This window comes from Equus caballus, unplaced genomic scaffold (assembly GCF_041296265.1).
Source record: "Equus caballus isolate H_3958 breed thoroughbred unplaced genomic scaffold, TB-T2T haplotype2-0000437, whole genome shotgun sequence".
NCBI lineage: Eukaryota > Metazoa > Chordata > Mammalia > Perissodactyla > Equidae > Equus > Equus caballus.
The window spans coordinates 3,259,836-3,280,239 of NW_027222394.1; the positions used below are offsets into that span (position 1 = coordinate 3,259,836).

The 20,404-nt window shown below is 41.7% G+C and overlaps 1 protein-coding gene across 4 annotated transcripts in view; it reads right to left on the minus strand.

Moving 5' to 3' along the window:
- LOC138923017 (rho GTPase-activating protein 20-like) overlaps window positions 1-20,404 on the minus strand; it is a 93,065-nt gene that overhangs the window by 17,867 nt on the left and 54,794 nt on the right. For 3 of the 4 annotated variants that reach the window (XM_070259542.1, XM_070259543.1, XM_070259544.1), the window contains exons 5-13: window positions 19,120-19,269; window positions 18,083-18,124; window positions 17,362-17,446; window positions 13,305-13,382; window positions 10,985-11,051; window positions 8,400-8,555; window positions 5,503-5,672; window positions 3,964-4,125; window positions 1,091-1,200 (exon numbers count right to left, since the gene is read on the minus strand). In XM_070259542.1, the coding sequence (XP_070115643.1) occupies window positions 1,091-1,200; window positions 3,964-4,125; window positions 5,503-5,672; window positions 8,400-8,555; window positions 10,985-11,051; window positions 13,305-13,382; window positions 17,362-17,446; window positions 18,083-18,124; window positions 19,120-19,269 (1,020 nt within the window). The remainder of the gene's footprint in view (window positions 1-1,090; window positions 1,201-3,963; window positions 4,126-5,502; window positions 5,673-8,399; window positions 8,556-10,984; window positions 11,052-13,304; window positions 13,383-17,361; window positions 17,447-18,082; window positions 18,125-19,119; window positions 19,270-20,404) is intronic. The other variant, XM_070259545.1, reaches the window with a different exon arrangement.

Genomic DNA, 20,404 nt, shown 5'->3' on the forward strand with positions numbered 1-20,404 from the left:
TCTCATTGATTAAACCAAACAGTGATGAAATTTGAAAGGCTCCCTTTGTTTTGAAGGTAGCAATATAGGAACACTGTCTCAGGGTAAGAGCCCAGCAAAGTTCCAGGCAAAAATGTTTCACTGAGTTCAGTTTCTGAACCAGATAAGAACTTCTCTGGCTAGTTAAGTGTTTGACAAAGGTAAGACCATATCCCTGGCAGATTGGTCCTTTAGCATCTCTCTTGGACCAAAGGATTTCATCTGCTCTCAGTTTCATATTGTCAAATAAAAATGGCAAGTAATAGGATATAGTGGAATATATGAGGAAGCCATTCTGGTGTAAACCTAATTCGGGCCTGACCTTGTCTTTCCAAAAGGGCCTGACCGAGGCCGTTGAGCATGCATTGTATATCTGCTTTAGAGATTCCCTATGGCAAGAGCAAAAGGACCTTGAGATAAAGTTGCAACTTCCCTCCCCCTCCCACCGTTGGTGTCTCCTTAAGGATTAAGCATCTTTCCTTAGGCTAGAAACTCACTGCTGTGTTCACCTGTGACCACCCAGCTTGAGACAATAGACTTGCCTCCTGCTGCGCCCTTGGAGATAGCAGACCCACTACCTGCTGTGTCCAGCAAGTGCTGTGCCGACAGGGCAATCTTGTGACTATTGTGGGAGGGACATTTCAATCATGTGAAACACCCTCTTTGAGGGTATATAACCACCCTATGTACCCCCACTTCTTTGGAGTGCTCTCTTCCTTTGTGGAAAGACCTCCCGGGTTATAATCCTAAAATTTCAGCTCAGAATAAACTCACCCACATTTTCATTTATAGATTGGTTATGGATTATTTTCGTCGACAACATATTCAGAAGGTGTAAAATGGTCAAGGATTCCTTATTAACAAGACTAGGAGAAGAACAAGAACTCAATAAGAGCAGTAAGGCATGCCTCTATTTTTGAACTGGCCTCCGTGGGAGTGGTCAAATCCAACTCTTTGGCATTGGTCATCATTTTAGTGGACAAAGCTGTAAAGTATAAGCTAATATTTTCCTAAGAGTATGTTGATTGTACTTTTCAGGTGTGCCCCAGTAGAGTAATCATAGCATCGTTACCTCTGAGTGGCAGCGATTTTCTCCTCCTCGTTCTCTCCATCAGTTATAGTGACCCATTTAGCATAGAGATCAGATGTAAAGACGCTCCCTGGGATGTTTCGAAGAAAATCCTTACACACATCAAAAGAAGAGTATTATTCTTATGGCAAATACATATTGGACAAATTACAGGGAAAACATGCAGTTGAAAAGTTGAGTTTCTGTCCCCACTTCCTTCTCAGGCTCCCCAAACTGTGACCCACGCAGCGCTCAGCTCCACCTCTCCACTGCCTTGCACACCCTGAAGTGGGTGCTTGGACTTCTAAAACTTAGAAGCATCAAAGCAGAGTGGGCCACAGTGGGAGTGAAGAGAAAGCCCCCTTCCATCACCTGGAACTTCCTCTTGGTGTCCATTTTAGTAAACTAGTGGAAACTGACAAGGTCCGGTGAGACGTCATCCTCAATCCTGCTAGTTTCTTGAGAAGAAATACCCATCCCCGTTTGAGACACAGTGCTTGCTCTTAACTCAAGCAAGAGAAGTTCCGAAACAAACCAAACGCGCACCCCCTCGTGCTCTCGCACACATATTAAGAGAGAACTGAGCCTTCTGACTTGAGGTATGTGTGCTCCTTGGGAGAACACTGCGTCACAATAGCCTCGTTCTTCCTGGTTTTAACTGTATGAACGTTCGATTCTGCAGACTGGGAAGCAGCAGACATTGGAAATATATCAAAATCCCCAATGGGTAACACTGTGTTACCCCTTACAGTCTGTGAGTGGGACATACAGATCCTTCCAAAAGAAGAAACTTACTAAAAACTTAGATACATCGCAACTTCAGGCCTCTGAGTATCAGGGCTACAGACGCACAAATGTCAGCTTCCTAAGTGGAGGCCTGGAACATCTGTCACTTTAGAGGGCTGAGGAACAAGTTTAATATCGTAGAATTGGGCCTATTAAAATTTACGGAAGCTTTAATGCTTGTGCAAGACTGAGGGGAAGTTGTCACATTGTCTTGCTAACTTCCAAGCACACCTAGCTTCCATTGTTCTCACTCAGCAGCACACGCCTTCTCTTAGTGGTGGCTTGCTCAAGAAGTGCCTCAGGGCAACTATCCTAATTAGAATCTAATGATGGTTCACTCATGCTAATACCTATTGAGCTGCTGTTAGTGCCAGGCACTGTTGTGAGCACTGGGGACAGAGCAGAGAAGCCAATGGACAGAGTCCCAGTCCTCTCACTTTGACTATGTTGATTGGTGTGTGGTACCCAAGGTATTGTAGCTAGCCATGGTAGTTAGTGCTTTTCACCGTGTTTCCTATGGAGTGCTTCCAATATATTTGGAGGGAGGAAGCAGTCCAACTCTGGCCGGCTCTTTGAGTCTGGGAGCGTGCAGGAGGGCCCTTGCCTCATGCGTACCACACTACATGCACTCGGAGCATGTGTCTCCTCTCTGTTTCCTGAACCCTGTTCTGTGGGAGCCCATTGGTGAGGCTGAGTGTGGTGAAGCCAGAACATTACCCGAGCAGAATATGCCAAGGGTATTCACTGCTGGACCTCTATTTTTAGACAGCTCAATGGCAGACTCAATGTGGTCCTGATGACGTACTCATTTCTGGTTTAGGTCAACACTCCAGTTCACTGGGCGTGGTATTATCAAAGCCAAGTTGCAAAGTCTGATTCCCCACCAAGATCAGTCAACTTTAGGAATGTCTAAGAACTATACCCACGAGTGGCCACCCCCTTGCTAGTCTGTACTTATAACAGACAGATAGGCAAGACTCTGCTGATGGGCAACTCTAACTCTTGCTGGAAAATCAGTTCCAGGTGTGCACCTCACAGAAGGCAACACTCAACTTGCTATTTGCATGCCTAGTGTATATTTCTAATCATCCCAGTGTCACAGTGCTCGACTCTAAGCCACTTCTGAACTGTCCCTATATATGACAGAGCTGAACAATCATGGGGAACAAGGAAAGACCAAATGGAATCTCGATTATAAGAGAATTTTAATAACCTATTGTAGTCATTTCTACTTATGACATTCCTCTTTAGAGCTGTTAACAAATACCAAGATGGATTGAGTCAATTCTTTCCCTGTTCTATGATTCCCTTCATAGAAACATAACTGGATATTTGTGATTTAGCTGTATCATTTAAAAAACTTTTTTGTATAAATCTATTGAATTTTCAGAATTCCAAACAAATTTTCGTTGCTGCACCTACTTTAAAAGTCAGATTTATAAGAAGCATGTGGTAGGAGCTTGTTACTGTGTGACCATAATCGTGGGTGGTGGGTTAAGCATAACAAACGTTAATAAAGGATGCCAAATTTGGTAAGGGTGAAAAGGCAAAAAAAGTGAAGTCACCCCTACACTACTTTTCAATTAAAAGAGACAGGCGAAAGGAGGATGAGGAAGTGAATGGAGCTTTTGGTCACTCATTGAGCATTTTTTGATTCATTGAATGACAAATGTTGGCTTACTGACTACGGTCAACCTCTTTATCTATTTTCAGATGTTTCATACGAATTTTCTTTTGTAAACTTTGCTTTCATTAGGACAATGGTGAAGAAGTCATCAAAAACAGGATGTTTGTTCTGGTAAACGTTCTGTATATCTAAGTGTGTGTTTAGGATTTTTATTATTATTATTCTGGGATAATGTTCAGGAATGAAGAAGGAGAAGGCGGTGTGTGATGAGAAAGGAAAGTATATCTAACATTTGGGGCTTTTAACACCCAAACTAACGCCCTTAAATTTGGACTTCGTGAAGTGTTGTTCAGTTTCTCAATCTATTATGCCTATTATGGTTCCTGGGCAATCACGGTGAAGGAAATTGATCATGTACCTTCAGAGTTACGCTGTGTGTGGATAATGCTAGAAGTTTCCCTACCTTTAAGACAGATGCGACCACAAGAACAGATTCACAGTCCAGGTTCACTTTGTCCCCAGCATTTAATGTCTCCTTTAGGGCTCTGCATGATTTTATATTGGCTGATTTTCTGAATATGCCCTCTGTGAGCGGCCCTTTTTGCTTGATAAAGCAAAGCATATCCTATAGGGAAGAAGAGAAAGGAAAAATCAATGGCACCTCGTATCCAGGAGCCCAGAGCACCCGCTCCCCGCTTGTCGGAGCTGGGGTAAGCGAGGTGCAGTGCTGGAGGTGGGGGCATGCAAGCAAACGTGGAATTTTTTTTCTCAGTGTCTCTATTTTCTACCCAACCATCCCTTCTACATTCATATGCTGAAGCATTTCAAACAGTTGTTAAGTCAGATTTTCCTTTTCAGTGAATTGACACTTTGGAATCAAACTTCCCTGCTTCCAGGCCTTTGTGGAATCACCCGCTCCTACTCCACCAATCTTTCCTCATCGTGCCCTAATATAGCTGCTCTTCCCCAGCTATGGAAATCTTTGTGCCATACCCGTGTCCCATTGTTCGTTCCCCTTTAAGGGGCTGCGTACCCCATTTCTACTTCCTGGATTGCGTTCCCTCTTTTAAAATCGGGCTCTCCAAACCCCTCTCCTCCTCCTCTAATTACATCCTCTTCTCATCACTCTTTCCTTTCCTTTTGCTGCATCTTCATGTCCTCTGCTTGTGGTGCAGAAAGGCTCTAGGTATTGGAGTCAGGTAATCCAAGGGACCCGAATCCTATGATGCTACTACATCTTGGCTGTGTGGCCTTGGGCACAGTGTACACTTTAGTGAGGTTACTTTTTTTTCTCGTTTGTGAAGTGGGAATGATGATAATCATAGCTACCCCCTAAATTTGCTGTGAAACTTGCAAGGACTGAGGTAGTAGGAGCATGGGACTGGCATGACACACTTCTTCATCGTTACCCTAAAATTCCCTAGATCTGGTAGAGTGCTTGGAGAGATACTGGACACTCAATAAATGTTGACAGTGACAATTCCATACACCAATTTGAGTTAACACAGGCCAAATTCTGTGGCTGTCACTTGACACATTCTATTTGGATGAAAGGATCCACATATGCCAGAGGCTGAGTCTGTATGCTTCAGCACTGGAAATACAGGTCAAAGTCACCTGAGAGATTCTGAGAAGTGAGACTGAGTAGACTCAGCTGAAGGAGGCTGAAGACTACTGTGGAGTTCAGAGAAGATGAGACGGGGTGGACTCTCGGAGACTCCTCCACATAGAGCCCATTTGCATTGATCTGAGCAGGCATATGTGGGCCTTTGCTGAAACCTATGGAATGGACAAGGGTATCTTTTCCTTGTCGTGTTTGCTTTAGGACTCTGCAGTACCTAAATCACATTTTATTCTCTGAAGTAATATTAGCAAAGCTTTTCCCCCAAAGCCAGCGGCTGTCTAAAGATTTCTCCGTTTAGGGATAGATTTAAACGAGACACTTGACTTCTCAGAGTTCTCTGTCCTCAGGAAAGCCACAGAAGCCCAAAACGAAACCCACCAGAAGAGAAGGGGGCAGGCTGTCACGTTCGCACACATCCCCGAGGCTGACGCCGAAGAGCTGCCCTGGCTTTGGGGATGGTGGCGTCACGTGTGGAAGGTCCTGGCAGGCGCTGGAGCCGCGCCGGAGGGCCCAGTTGCCCATAAAATTCCTTCTCACTGACTTCTGGCCTGAATCCAAAGAAGAAGTGAGATTATCAGTAGTAGTTAGTTTAATTTACTTACGGCACATTCATTGCGATGGCAAGAAGAAAGAGGAGCTGAGTCAGCTTTTGCACAGAATTTCCCACGTTCGGAAATTGGCCAACTGCATCCTTGTGGTGTTAATGTGCTCTTCTTCCCCTCATCCTGCAAACCTAGAGGCTTGCTCAGACTCGGGGTCACTTCTTCCAGGGGAAATGCTTCCTAGGCAGTGCTCTCTCCTGCCTGTTGTATGAGACACTTCACTTGTACTTGTCCGTGTTTTCTGATGTTTAGTATGAACAGTGGATTCAGGTGACAGATCACATTTCAAAAGCTAACCAGGTTTGGTTTTCAAATCAAGCAGAGTTTGGCAATCATCTGCTTTCATAGTAAGTCTCCTCCCACTCTTAGATTCCCTGTTTGCTTTCTGAACGCCCAACCATGGTCAACGTTCTTTCAGCAAAAGGATCTGCCTTGCAAGACACAACTTGCCTGAGCCCACTTCTCAGCCGGCCTCTGACCTCTGCTCCGGGGGCCACAACGCTCAGGCAGCTCCATGATGACTATCAGCAGTCAGGGTCCTTGGGAAGTAGTCATTAAATGCTGGCTATGTGGTAAGATTCCAGGTGGCCGTGTTTCTTCGGACACCCCACAAAGCTACCCAGAGATGATTTTTAACTACCCAACAGCCCCTGTCAAAAGAATGCTTTTCAAAGGAAAGGCGATCAGCAAGGAAAAGCTGAGTTCCAAGTTTCTACTGCTCAGCTATGAATGTTTACCTAATAAGGTACCTTAACATTTGTTTAAATCACATGTTTATACCGAATACTAAAAATGTCAACAGAGGAGCCAAGTTGTAGAAGGATAAACAGTGAAGCAACATTTCACCAAGTAGCCTTCAACGCCCAACCACTCGGCCTTCCCGGGAAGGAGTGAGTGCATCTCCATGTCCACTCACGTGGATGCAGTGCTCCTGGGGCTGGACCAGAGAGAGCAGGATCCGAGAAACAGAAGGCTCCTGGTTCTGCCGCTTAGTCAGATAAGTTTACTCAAAACTCTTTGAGCTTTGGTTTGGTCTACTTTAATGTAAATGATGCTACCTACACCTCTTTGGACTAAATACTAGAAGGTCCCACTCAGCATAAGGCATGGCTCATAGCAGCCTTGATAAATCTCATCTCCCTCACTCAGAGGCCTAAGGAGGCCTAGACATCTGTCTCCTCCCCCCAAAGCAGACCCCACCCCCATTCTCCGTTTGATTTCACTGCCTCCAGAAGGTAGCAGTCATGAAGGAATGCCACCACTCCCCTAACTAAGGCTTCCTCCTGCCTGGCATTCATACCCCTACCATTTTAAAGAGAGAGAAGAAAGCCAATACATTCTTAACTCCAGGAGAAGATTTCTATATGTCTGCATGTACAAATGTTTGTCTCAGATACACGTTCAAATATAGGTTGAGTTGTTGTATGCAACCTGGTTTTCCTACTCTTAACCTGATTTGATTATTTCTGAAACTATCCAAATGTATTCCATTATTCAGCTTAAACAAGAATGCTCTGAAGAAGAGTGCTCTATCCCTTGATACAAAGCTACACATTCAGCTACTCTATGAGCATAGACAGAAAGTATAGACAGTGAGCTAACATCTGTTGCCAATCTCCTTTCTGCTTGAGGAAGAGTGGCCCTGAGCTGACATCTGTGCCTATCTTCCTATATTTTGTATGTGGGTCGCCTCCACTGCTTGGCTTGATGAGTGGTGTAGGTCAGCACCTGGGATCCAAACCCACAAACCCTGGGCCACCTAAGTGGAGCGCACTGAACTTAACCACTACACCACCGGGCTGGCCCCCAAAACCTAGCTAGTTTTAAACATTCCTGGCAAGATTTAGGTTAGTGTTTCCTCATGCTCCAATTAGGGTGTGTGTATTAAAAAATAAATTTTTTGAAACTTTATCCTTATAAAATAACAATCATAATAAAAATACTTTGAAGTAGAAATTCTATTCTGGCTCAAATACTTCCCAAATAAATAAAATGTCTTCTTCAGAGAAAGAAATATCAATGGGAGAATATTGGAGTGGTAGGGGAAAAAAATGACAAGAAGGAAGATAAAAAAGCCCTGACCGTAAACATTCAGTCTAGTTTTGGTCTCGCCCTGGGTCTGAAGCAGACGTGGAAAGCGAGCTTGCTGTGGGAACAGACTTGAGAGTCCAGTTCTCTCTGGAATCCCAAGGCCACTTCAGCCGAAGCCCAGAAGAGAGTCCAGTTCAATTCCATAACTCTTCGCTCCACTGGAGTTTTTGATTCCAGGTGTGTCTAAGACATGTGGTCATTTGGTCCCCTCCCGTGACAGACCGAGATACTGGACAAATCCCTGAGATTGGGAAGGCACGTTCTCGGGTTGTAGAAGCACATGCTCTGAGAAGACACATGGATGTGCAGACACAGAACTATATGGCAACAGTGCTCTGGGGATACAGAGAAGGGAGCAACTGTCTACCTAGAAGAATTAAAAAAGAAAAAAAACCTTCCTAGAATTGAGCTGGGTCTTGATTTCAGACCTTTGGAGTTTCTCTAAGCTTGATTCTGGGCGGGTACTGGGTTCCTGTCCACACGGGCCCTCCACCCACACATGGAAAATCAGCTCTGTGTCACGCGTTTGGGAAGTGGAGACATGAGCCAAGAGAAGGCGCTTGCCGGAGGGGAGGGGCTCACCTTTCCTCTGCTGGTTTCTGGCTGGGTGCCTTGGCTTCAGGATGAATTGGCCTTGCATTTCTGGGGACTCCTGGAATGTGGAGCCCTCTGGTCCCTGTGGCAGGAGCCCAGTGGCTGGACGATGGCTCATTTTAATTATGTAGGGATGCTCATGTCCTGTACAGAGAAAAATCTAACTATGCATCAGGATGATGGTGATGGATTAGGATCAAACCTCCTTACTGTGAGCGTGTGGGCCACACCAGTGTGTGCTGCCATTCTCCCGCAGCTTCTGGATGAAGAAGGCTGTGCTCCCGAGCGAGCGCCACGTGCACCCTCACGGGCGACACCTTGCAAAAAGCAGGTGCCCAAGCAAAAGAGTTTAAAAAGGAAAGAGAAAAAGATTTTTAACCACGTTGCTTTCTTTGGAATGCATAGATCCGTAAGTGCATTGCACAATGTTGACTTTTGCTGTGTTTCCCTCCGAGAATATTTAATGCCTTCTAGTTTCTGCCTTGACACTAGCTAGATCTGTACATCTGAGGCAAATTACTTGACCTCTCTGAGCCTGACATTCATCCTTTTAAATGCTTACCCTCACACAGATTTATAAGGATCAAGGAAAATATATTAATAAACATTGGTGGTCAATGGTTTTTAAAGAATTGGACCATATATGTTCAGAATTGCTGTGATCACTGTTGTCTCACTCGTAATGTCATTTTAACACAGATTTTTTGTTTCCTTTTGTCAGTTCTAAAGACAAGGACTCCTCAAGAGCAGCAGGGCTCTGTGCCTTCAGCTGCCCTCCCACAGCTGCCCACCCTCCCAGGGCCCTGCCAGGCAGCCATCAGAGGGAAGGCTGCACGGTGTTGGAAACCCAGAAGCAAAGTGCAAAACAGAGTTTACAGAGTGGAAAACTGCCCCCAACATCACCGGGAGTTGCCTGCCATGTGATTTGTTTTGCTCTTCCATGCTTTAAATTGCTTCCTCTCCATAGAGTTCTCTGTGGAGAATTGCACTTTTCCCCAACAGTGTGGTGCGGATTTCATTCTTGAAGAATACAGGCATGCCTAGTTTTATTGTGCTTCCCTTAATTGCATTTCACAGATACTGCACTTTTTACAAATTGAGAACTTCCGGCAACCCTATGTCAAGCAAATCAATCAGCACCATGTTTCCAACGGTGTTTGCTCGCTTTATGTCGCTGTGTCATATTTTGATAGTTCTTGCAATATTCCAGTCTTTTTCATGATTATTATAGTTGTTATGGTGATCTGTGATCAGTGTCTTTGATGGTACTATTGTAATTGTTTTGGGGCACTATGAACACTGCCCATCTAAGATGGAGACCTTAATGGATAAATGTGTGTGTGTTCTGGCCTCTCCACTGACCTGACATTCCCCTCTCTCTCCATATCCTCAGGCCTCCCTGTTCCCTGAGACATGACAATATGGAAATTAGGCCAGCTAGTAACCCTACAATGGCCTCTAAGTGTTCAATGAGAGGAAGAGTCACACACCTCTCACCTTAAATGAAAAGTGAGAAATGATTAAGCTTCCTGAGGAAGCCATGTCGAAAGCTGAGGCGGCTGAGAGCTAGTCCTCTGGCACCAGAGAGTTAGCCAAGTCATGAACACAAAAGAAAAATTCTTGAAGGAATTCAAAGTGCTCCTGCAGTGAACACATGAATGAGAAGAAAGCAAAACAGCCTTATTGCCGACAGGGAGACAGTGTTAGTGGTCTGGATAGAAGATCAAACCAGCCACAACACTCCCTTCAGCCCAAGCTTATCCAGAGCAAGGTCCTCACTCTCTTCAATTCCGTGAAGGCTGAGAAGACCTCCTGCCAGGTCTGCGACAGAGCCTGTCCCTTCCCTTGTCTTAGTCCCTCTATTTTCCGCACTGAACAAATTTGGTGATCCAAGATTTATTATTATTCTTTTAGCTCACTTGCTCTAATAACGATTTTAGGAGAGGTGTAATCGATTTATCAATGACCTCAAGAACAATGCTAGAAAACTCGGCCTGAGAAACAGCAAAGTACCGGTGGTTTAGTCAGTGAAGACGTGAGGAGTTAACTGCGATTATCTCATCTTCCTTATGATGCTGAGAAAAGTTTCAGACACAGAGCAAGTATTAAATAAATATTTGTACTTGGATTCAGAGGTATGGCTGGATTTTTTAAGATTCTCACAAAATAGAGGCTACTTAGTAGTTAGGAACTGGAACAGAGGAATTCAAGACTGGAATATAAAAAAATAAATAGATGGGAAAAGAAATTCCAATCCAGGTTGCCATCATACCTGAGGAAGTAAGTATGTATAAGTTTTTCAAGACAGCTCTGCTTGTCAAGTAAAAAAGTAAAGAAGAAAAACTCACATTTCCCACAAACTAGACCATAAGCCGTGGAATGAAGAGATGTTATCAGTGCCTGGGATAGAGTAAGTGCTTAGTAATTATTTAATAAATGTAGGAAGGAATATTGCATAAGATTTTCACTTTTAAGGGTCTTGGAGCTTGAGACTGAGCAACCGTTCCTTGGAGACTTCAGAGTTACAGTTTTCTACCCAATCAGCCCCCTCTGAGATGTTCCCAGACACTTACCAGTGAGTGGGCATGGGGCCTCTTTCTTGCCGGAACTGACCCACAGCTGGTAATCTTTCTCAGAGCCCTTGGAAACAAAAAGAACTATGTGTCACACTAAATCTTTCACATCAGGTACCAGTTCCTTAGCATTTCTGCTTCCAAAAAGAAAAAATTGGGGCCAGTATAAATGCTATTTGGTCAATGGGGGTGGCTACAGTTTTTTGGAGTCAATGGCGCCGATTTCAGTAACCCCTTATCCCTCTCACAGCCTCCAATAGACCCTCCCTGATTCTTGTCCCTGTTGATGAAGGCCAAGGATCTATGGAACCACAATGCAGTCAGCCCCTCAATTTGGGCATGGCCGATAGCAAAAGAAATCACAGTTATGCCCCCTTTATTAAGGAGGAAAAGTCTAATCTTGAGAGTCCTGCCTTCTGCTATCTCCAGACTCCTTGGAGAATGTTGGCTTTTGCCTTCAAATGTCCCTGCCCAGACAAGCATGCTGTCCAGAGAGCCACACACCCTGCCATGACTGTTCCATGAAAGTAAAGCTTGAAAGGCCTCGATGGCTCAGCAACCCTGAGCTAAAGGAGGCGGAAGCCCAGGAGGCCTTGAGGAGATGGCCCAGTGAAGTCAGCGCACTGACTCTGGTGCAGACGCGGGAAAGAAGCCACAAGAACTGTAACCGAGAGAACAGGTCAGATGCAGAGCACAGCCACTCCCAGCAGAATCATTGCCAGTAATGCTGTAAAGCCTACTCGGAACGAACAAGTCGAAATTATAAAGACAGCTGAATTATTTTAAAGAGTTCTCCAAGAGAGGATAAAGCAAAAAATGTTTGAAACGGAATTGTTGGTGATTGATAGGTACCGTGCTTGCCCTTGACTCCCGATTAAAAATCAGTCTAGCCCTTCTGAAGGAGAGTCCCAGCTATGGCAGCCATCACACACACATACACAGGCACACACACGTGCCTGCACAGCTAAATCTGCTCAAAATTGTGTTGCAAATAGGAAATGAGAGCTAATAAAAACCTTTTCTTTTAAGGTAGGGATTGGAAACACTGTGTTGGAATCTCTTCAATCAGGCATACATATATAGCCAAATAAGCCCAACTCTTCATTAAAATAGAAATTTTTTTGTCTAGTGAGATTGATCACTTTACGCTAAGGAAAATTAAAATCATGAAATAAAATGAGCTATATCATTAATCAATCTCCCTAACCTCATCCCTAAAAACACTCACTCTCTTCCAAGGTTTAATTGTTATTCAGAGTGTACACATCTTCTAGGTTAGAAATCAATGCAGAAGTGTGCTTTACTCATGCATATAAATTCCAATTCATTTAAAATGTATTATTATTAATTCTGTTTGTACAGAAATCATTGGCTCCTTATGGAAAATTCTGGTTGCCCTTTGCTTTTAAGAGGCTTTATTATACCATTGGGTTAGGCAAATTTTAAATACAAGTCTTGTAATTACGCCCTGTCACTGTAGCAGGGCATTTTTACATTTCCAGAGAATTTTATTTGAGGAGCCGTGCTTTACAAGTGCTTCCTTGTTTTCTGTCCATCTGCATGTCACTCTCCCTCTCTTTTCCCTGACACAACCTTGTCCTCAAACGTATGTATCTCTCACCAAAAAGAATTTCAACAGCTCACACCAGCTCCATCAAAGTATCAAAGAGCAGACACTTAAAAGCAGAACAGGATGAAAGTGATGTGGACACAAACGCCCCCGGATTCGTGGTCTCATTCAGAACTTGTCTCCTCCTTTACCAATTCACAAAGGGCATTAGCCAACTCATCCTCAGGGTCTGCATCAATGGGGTGGAGCCTGTAGCCAGGTGGTCTTTATATCAAAGTTCACAAGAAAACATCTTATTTAGGGTTCATCATACTGAGATTGAGTCCTTGAATGACAACCAGGGCAAATGGCGATGGGAGGGGAGGAATCAGGAAAGAATATACAGAAGGAACAGTCCAGTGGAGGAGGAAATATTTAGAATCTTATGTGATTGTCCATGTATAAAATACATACAATAAAAATGCATTTTGCCATTAGCACTCTAAAATTATAGCCCAATTTCATTATGCTATTACTTTCCATTTGCACAAAATTTAAAATGGGAATACAAGAATAGCAACCATATATAGGTTAATAATATAGCTTTGCTGCCTTCAATTTCCAAATTTGAAGGGGGACAAAATATGGCTTTGAAATCCATAATAATCAGTTGTCATGATGGGTGGTGCATTACGCAAACACACACACACACACACAAATCTCAAAAATTAAAGTTGGTTTTTAAGTAAAAATAGTTTGCAGGTAACTTACAGTTATTCCAAGCATTGGTAGTGACATGTTGATAATGTTATTCACTGTATCCGAATTGGTCACTGTTACAGTTACAGACTGTAAAAAATAAATGTGAAAAATTGCTATAATTTAAATTTGAAAAATTTAAATAATTTTTGTCAAATTACTATCCGTTTTCTAAAGGCAAGCTCATTTTCAGGTAGTGACACAGCACAGCACATGCAGAGCACGAACCCCTAAATACCATTTACTTTCATTCCTTTGTATAACATGAGGCTAGTAGGAAGCATTTCAGTAAATCAAACATTTCTCTGAAAGGATTTGTGGCACAAAAAACATAACAGCTTAAGCAAGAAGGAGAAAGACTGAGAATTCCGGGCAGGCCCGTGGGCTGGTCCTCAGCACCTTGAGGCTATTTCTGTAATGGAGGGGGGGGTGGTTTAAAAAGGAGGAGCTGAACCCTTTCTCTTCCTGAGTTGTGCTTTTGTAATATGGCTTTATTTCTTTGCAATTACATACTTGGTATTGGTAAAATCAGAAGAACTGGCTATAAAAGGCATTTTTAAAAGCTATTCTTTAGTGAGTACTTTCTTTGTGTCTGGCATGATGGTCACTAAGTTTTCATTGTCAAGATATGTTGAGAAAATTAAATAAAACCAATGAGTCCAGGAAACTAGACTGAAAATTTGAGAAACTCAAGTTCCATTCCAAACTCTGCCAGTGACTAGGGTATTCACAATAGCTCCCTGCCACACCTCACAGTGAGAAACTGCTCCATTAAAATAGGAAGACAGTTTACAGAAAAGTACCCGAAAGCAATTAATAGGATTCTGAGATATCTATTGAACTCTGAACTCCAAAAGACATTTTAAAAGAAGAAAAATGGTAACCAAGAACACTGACTGCGCACATAGTTTTGGAGTATTATCAGGCAGGAAGGCCCCTGTCCTGAATCAACGGTGCTTAAAGAAGACAGACAGCATAAGGGGACACTCAGAGGCTTGAAGATGACATTAAAAACAAAGGGAATCCTTTCGTAATTCATTCCTTGTCCTTTCATTGTATTTTTCTTCGTATGAATTCAATTGCTTGATATGACAGATGGCCCTGAAACTTGCTTATAATGGGACTTCTATCAATGAAAGCATTCATTGATTTCCAACTACTTGTAGCCCTAAGGATTATGAGAAAGTGCTTCAGAACCCAGTGGTAGAGCTCCGAGGGCCCAGACGCAGGCATGCTGGGAGCCTCCTGTGCTGACGTGTCTGGGGGCATTCAAACATGGGGTTTCCCTCGGGACCTAACCAGAAGTAAGGGTGCTGCTGTTTTTAAGATGTCTGAAGTCCCTTCAATACAATCAAAAACTCTCCCATGAAAGATTTTTTAAAGTAAAAGAATCTCTTTTCAAATGCTAATCATCACTCCCTAATTTATCTGGTCTGTAAGATAACGGTTTTTCCTGGCATAAGGAACATATTATGTTCAAAATAGTCATTCCAAGGATGTGTGTATTTCTTCCTGCATGTTGTCTGTTCTCCAAAACAGATAAATTCCAGTAGACAGAGCTCTTTGCAAACAAACGCCTTTAAAAAATTAACTATTTCATCAAATAATTTGAAAAAAATGGAAATGTGATTTTTTTCATAAGAACTAAAGCGTTACTTGATATATGAAGAACCAGGAAAATGTGATCAATTCTCAAGAGTTGAGGACAACCCTGAGATGATCTAAACGTTGAAATTATTAGCCAAAGACAGCTATTACAATTATGCTCAATTATAGAAATGAAAATATGGTCATAATAAACAAAAATATAGGAATCTCAGCATAGAAATTAAAAATATTGAAAAATAGAAATTTTTTATCTGAAATCTGAAAAAAAAATTGAAACTACACAGGCTAAATTGCATAATGAAGATGACAAATGGAAGAGGAAATGATTTTGAAAGTAGATAATACAAATTATCCAATGTGAAGAGTAAAGGGGAAAAAAGAAGATTGAAAAAAATAACAGAACCTGAGGGGCCTGTGGACAACATCAAAGTGTCTGATATACGTGTAACTAGAATCTCAGAAAGAAAGAAGAGAAAAAATGGGGAAGAAAAAAAAAATGAGGAAATAATGACCAAAATTTCCCAAACTTTAGACATAATTTACATTCATAAAGACATAAATTTAAAAACTCAAGAAGTTTAGAAAATGCCAAACAGGATTTTGTTTGGCAAAAAAACATATTCAAGGAAAACCATGCTCTGATACCCACACTGCTAAAAACCAAAAATCAGAAAAAATCTTGAAAGCAGCTGAAGAAAAATGACAGATCATATGCAGATGATTAATGTTTGAATGATCACAGACAACTCATCAGAAGCATAAAGACCAAAAGACAGCGCAATATCTTTAAAGCGCCGAAAGAAAAAAAATTGCAGGCAAAATTCTACATCCAGCAAACACATCTTTCAAGAGTGAAGGTGAAATAAAGACATTTTCAGATAAAAGAAACTAAGAAAATCTGTTGGCACCAGATCTGCATAACAAGAAATGCTAAGGAAAGTTTCTCCATGGTGAAATGAAATAGAATTAGAGGGAAATTTGGATCTTCGGGAATGAATGAAGAACATTAGAAATGTTTGTTTTGTGTAACGTTTATGCAATTAAAGTTCATTTTCAAAAATTTAAAGGTGATTTTCCATGAAAAATTCTGACTGCAACCCCTGCCCTAAGTGAAATGAGAGCAGGCTGTGTGCTTTCCTAGGGAACACTCCAGTCTTATCTCCTCAAACAGAGCATCTCTTGGATACTCAGAAACAGATCAGAATATTTGCACGGCTTTCCTACTGGCCAGGAAATAACTGTCTTAAACTGCCTCTTTTTCCACCTTCACATACTATCGTGTGTGATCGAGAGCTCCCGTAACAGATAACAGAACAAAGTGATATGAAAAACACCCAGAATATTTGCTCCTCAGGGTCAATGTCTTAGCTCCTGCACTACAGTTTCAGAGATCAAATTCTATAGAAACAACTGAGGTGAATGGTTTTTTTCCCCAGTGGCATCAACAAAATAAGGTAGAAATATACTGATCTCTTAAAAGTCTCAACCTTTTCAGTTCAATTAGTGCTGACATTCCTCAGAATGAAAGACTTTTCAAAACTTCTCCGCATTTTTAATACCTGACCCTCCAGTAGATTCTCTCCTAGAAGAGGGACATTACTGAGGCCAGCCGGCAAAATGGGAACATGAATGGTAGCTTCAAGTATCACACCAATGTTCAATGGACTAAAGGCGATAACTGTATGGTGTTATAGAAGGGAATACCCTTATGCTTAGGACATACCCAAGTGTTTAAGGATAAAGGACCGCGACGTATGTGTGACCCTCAAAAATAGGTATCTTCATACACAATATGGAGAAGGAGAGAGAGACAACAAAATAAATGATAAAGCAAATGGAGTAAAATGTTAACCAAATAGGTGAATCTAGCTAAAGGGTATATGGGTGTTCTTTATACCTTTTGTATTTTTGCAACTTTTCTGTAACTTTACAATTATTCTAAATAAAACATCCTAGGAAGAAAAAAACTGTGGAAACAACCCAGGCCACTCTGCATGTAGCAACAATTGGAAAAAATGTTTCATTCTAATAGGAAATACCTGGTTGTGAAAATCACTTTATTACAACAAGCCACTATAATTACCATTAGCAGGATCCAGAGAAACATTAGGAATGTTTACCATGCAATATTCTTTTCATGCTTAAGCACTGAAGCCATCATAGATTCCTCTTGCTTCATATCACCTGGGATTCACGTTTTATGTCACAGTATGGATACAGGAAAATACAGTTTTCCACTTGGTACCTTCTAAATTCTCTCTTTCTCTTCCCCTCTCTTCCTTTCTCCCTCCCTCCCCCTCATCTCCCCTTCCTGTTTTTCTTTCCTTCTCTCTCCCTTTCTCTCTCTCTCTCTCTGTTTCTACCTCCATCTCTCTCTGTCTATGTCTATGCCTTTCTCTTTCATTCTGCCCAAATAAAGAACTTGGAATTTAATTTAATTTTTGATCTTAAAAATACTCACACAGACACAGTTCTTAATGTCCTCAGTGACGATTTTGAGGGGAATGCTCTCTGGCTGGTCCTTCTCTTTGGCTAGATTGATGCACCTAATCACATTCAATAATAACCCAAAATAGAGTAGGATGGATTAGCTATTAGCTTCTTTTCAAATAATCTATACTGCTAATATTTTCAGTCTACTTGGTTATTTTTGAAAGCATATAAATAGACTCGGCAAAACCAAATTATGAGTTGGAAGAATATGCAAAAATACTTCATGAAAGTAAGACATGACCCAGAAAATAACAGGTTGCCCCTGTCGTGTGAGATTTGGCAGTAGATCCAGTCCTCAGAGCTTTCCTGCCTGATTGGAGAGCCCAGCACCTTCCTGGGTTCAAGGGTAGGAAGTAGCAGCTGCTTTGAGAATCACTCAGTAGAGTAACCTGCACTTAGGGAAATTGAGCATGTGTTTTCAGAGTAACATTGGATCCAATCATTAGGTTGGAGAGAAGGGGAAGATGAGAGTGACAAGCAGAACTTCCTCAAAAATAAGCAAAACATGCATGTAAGTGAGAGGACATTTTTGCAGTAGCAGCCGGGTAAATCTAAACAAGGAGTTATTTGAGGATGCTCACACAGCTTCTACTAGAGAGAGGGAGAATAGTTTGAGGGTGCTGCCATGAAGAGATCTGCAATCTTTTATTGTGGATCAAAGATTTAGAATATGTATACTGAAAAAATACCTTTGAAGGGAAGAGTGCCATTTTTCCTTTAGTTCTGAAGAACTGCAATTTAAAAAAAGGGAGAAAAAATTAACTACATAAAATACTTATACTAAGATATTAGAACTGCCATTGCAGATGAAAATAGCAGCAGCCGTTTATCACTGACGTGGATGTGCGTGTCAGTTGTGCTCTCCTCATCGTTGGGCATTTGATGGGCCCTGCTGTTTTCCAAGCAGTGTTACAGCGATGGGAAATAGATCGTAAAGTGGGAGAGCAGTTGGTGTGGAATCTAAACACATAATTGCAACTATGTGAGGCAAGCTATGTGATCACGGGCAAATCATCACGGGCAAATCAATTAACCACTCTGAGTTTCAGTTTCCAGAACAGGAAAAGGGTTAATTATACCTCAGAGCGTTCCTGCAGCTGGCAGTGCTATTCAAATATAAAAAAGGACCCCTGTGAACCCAGAAGTGTAGACTCAGGATATCCAGGGTCGGGGGACCACATTCCCCATCCTCGTGCCAGTCTTAGAACATGTCTCGGAACACTAACTTGTACTCTGGGACCATACCTTTGTCTTGAATTGTCACCTCTCTATAGACACCAAATAAGACAATATGTACACAGCAATTCAGGCAACCCAGTATTTGATGACATGATTAATTTTATTTGTATAATTAAATACTATTTTTAAGGGAATGAATTTGAGAGTATAAAAGCAATTTTTCAAACTGACTTGGACTATTTAATAGTACTTGCTCACGGAAGATATTCCAGTGATTTAAAAACACAGCTACTCACTGGGGATTAGGGGCAGGATGTTGAGAGGGGCCTTAAACCTTACTCCATGTACCCTGAACATCCACCTCCCCAAGTAGCTCCTAGAGCCCATTTGAAAAAGCACTCATCCAAAAAGGAAAGGAAATTACTCCAATAGTTCCCATTGTTCATGATCAATTTGCACATAAAAACCTTTTGGGGGAAAGTACATACAAGTGTCATTATGAGAGGTCAGAAAAGGAGTCATTGAATACAAAAGCTGTAGGTCTTACCTGAAGGTGGCCACAAAGTTCACTGTGGGCCAGCCCAAGACAAAGGACCTCTTGGCAGAGGTGTCCACTTCTCCAAATTTGTCCAAACAGTTGGCAATCCATATGGTGTTCAGGGGTACTTTATTTTTTATTTTAAAGTTTTTTTTGTAACTAGAAAGATAACCAAACAAGACCTCTGTTAGTTTGTTTCTTAAATGTTATGGGAACAGCTGTGCTCATGGTAAGATGCCAATTCTCACTGCCTCGGGGTGCAACGTGCCTCCTTTAGCTCTGTGACCCTCTGTGCTCCGCACAGTCAGGGGTTGGATGGGTCTTTACAAAGTGTGTGCTGAGTGACGCCTGGCCCAGGAAGGCCCTGAAAACACAATGGCAGCAAATAGCCATTTTTCTGCATGTTGAGGATTGAGTATGGACCATACTCTACATTTTAGAGCTTTTTTAGAGAACCATTAATTCATTTATTATTCATTTATTATTGTTATATTTGTTATTATAGTCACATATATCATTTTATTTACTTAATGATTTATTATTACTATAATTAATTTATTATTTGTTCATGTCTTGCTTACTTTAAAAAGCCTTTGAGTAGCTGAAGAAAGATACATGATACATGATTTATAAAGATAATTATACAACTTTTTTCTTGAGAATCAGACTAAAACAGCAATAAGCTTGGATCAGAGGGATTTAAAATACATTTTCAGCCTTAATTTTTTAAAAGATTTTCTAGCGTTTAAGCATAGGTTATTTTAAATTTCCTTTATTAAGATTTCATTCATATCATTTTCTACCAGGTTCCGGATCAAACTGAAAAACTGTTAGCGCGTGGACTGAGCTCAAAATTCAACCAATTAATCGATTGGTCCCACATCAGTGCCCAGGAGGTCTTACATGTGAGTCATGGAGATATTTCCCATTTATCTCTGAGGAATTGGAAAGTGATCGACTTTGTCAGCAATGAAATGGTTTTCCGACAGTTTCTGCCTAATCTCCTTTGACCTCTGACATGGAAACCACTATATCTCTCGGTTAACTCACAAATTTAACACTCAGGCGAGCCTGAGATTTAGACGGTACAAGTCCTCTGAAGGATGCCTAGGGAACACGGGCACGCCACTTCGGAATTGCCTCCTATTCAGAACCACATGTGGAAACGCTAAAGCTAAAATGAGATCCAAGACACCTCAGGTTCAAAAACCCCTAAGACTCTGCTGACTCATGGAACAGTTAAAGCAAAAAGGCTTTGATGGGATTTATGAAACGAAAATAATTCTGCAGGAAG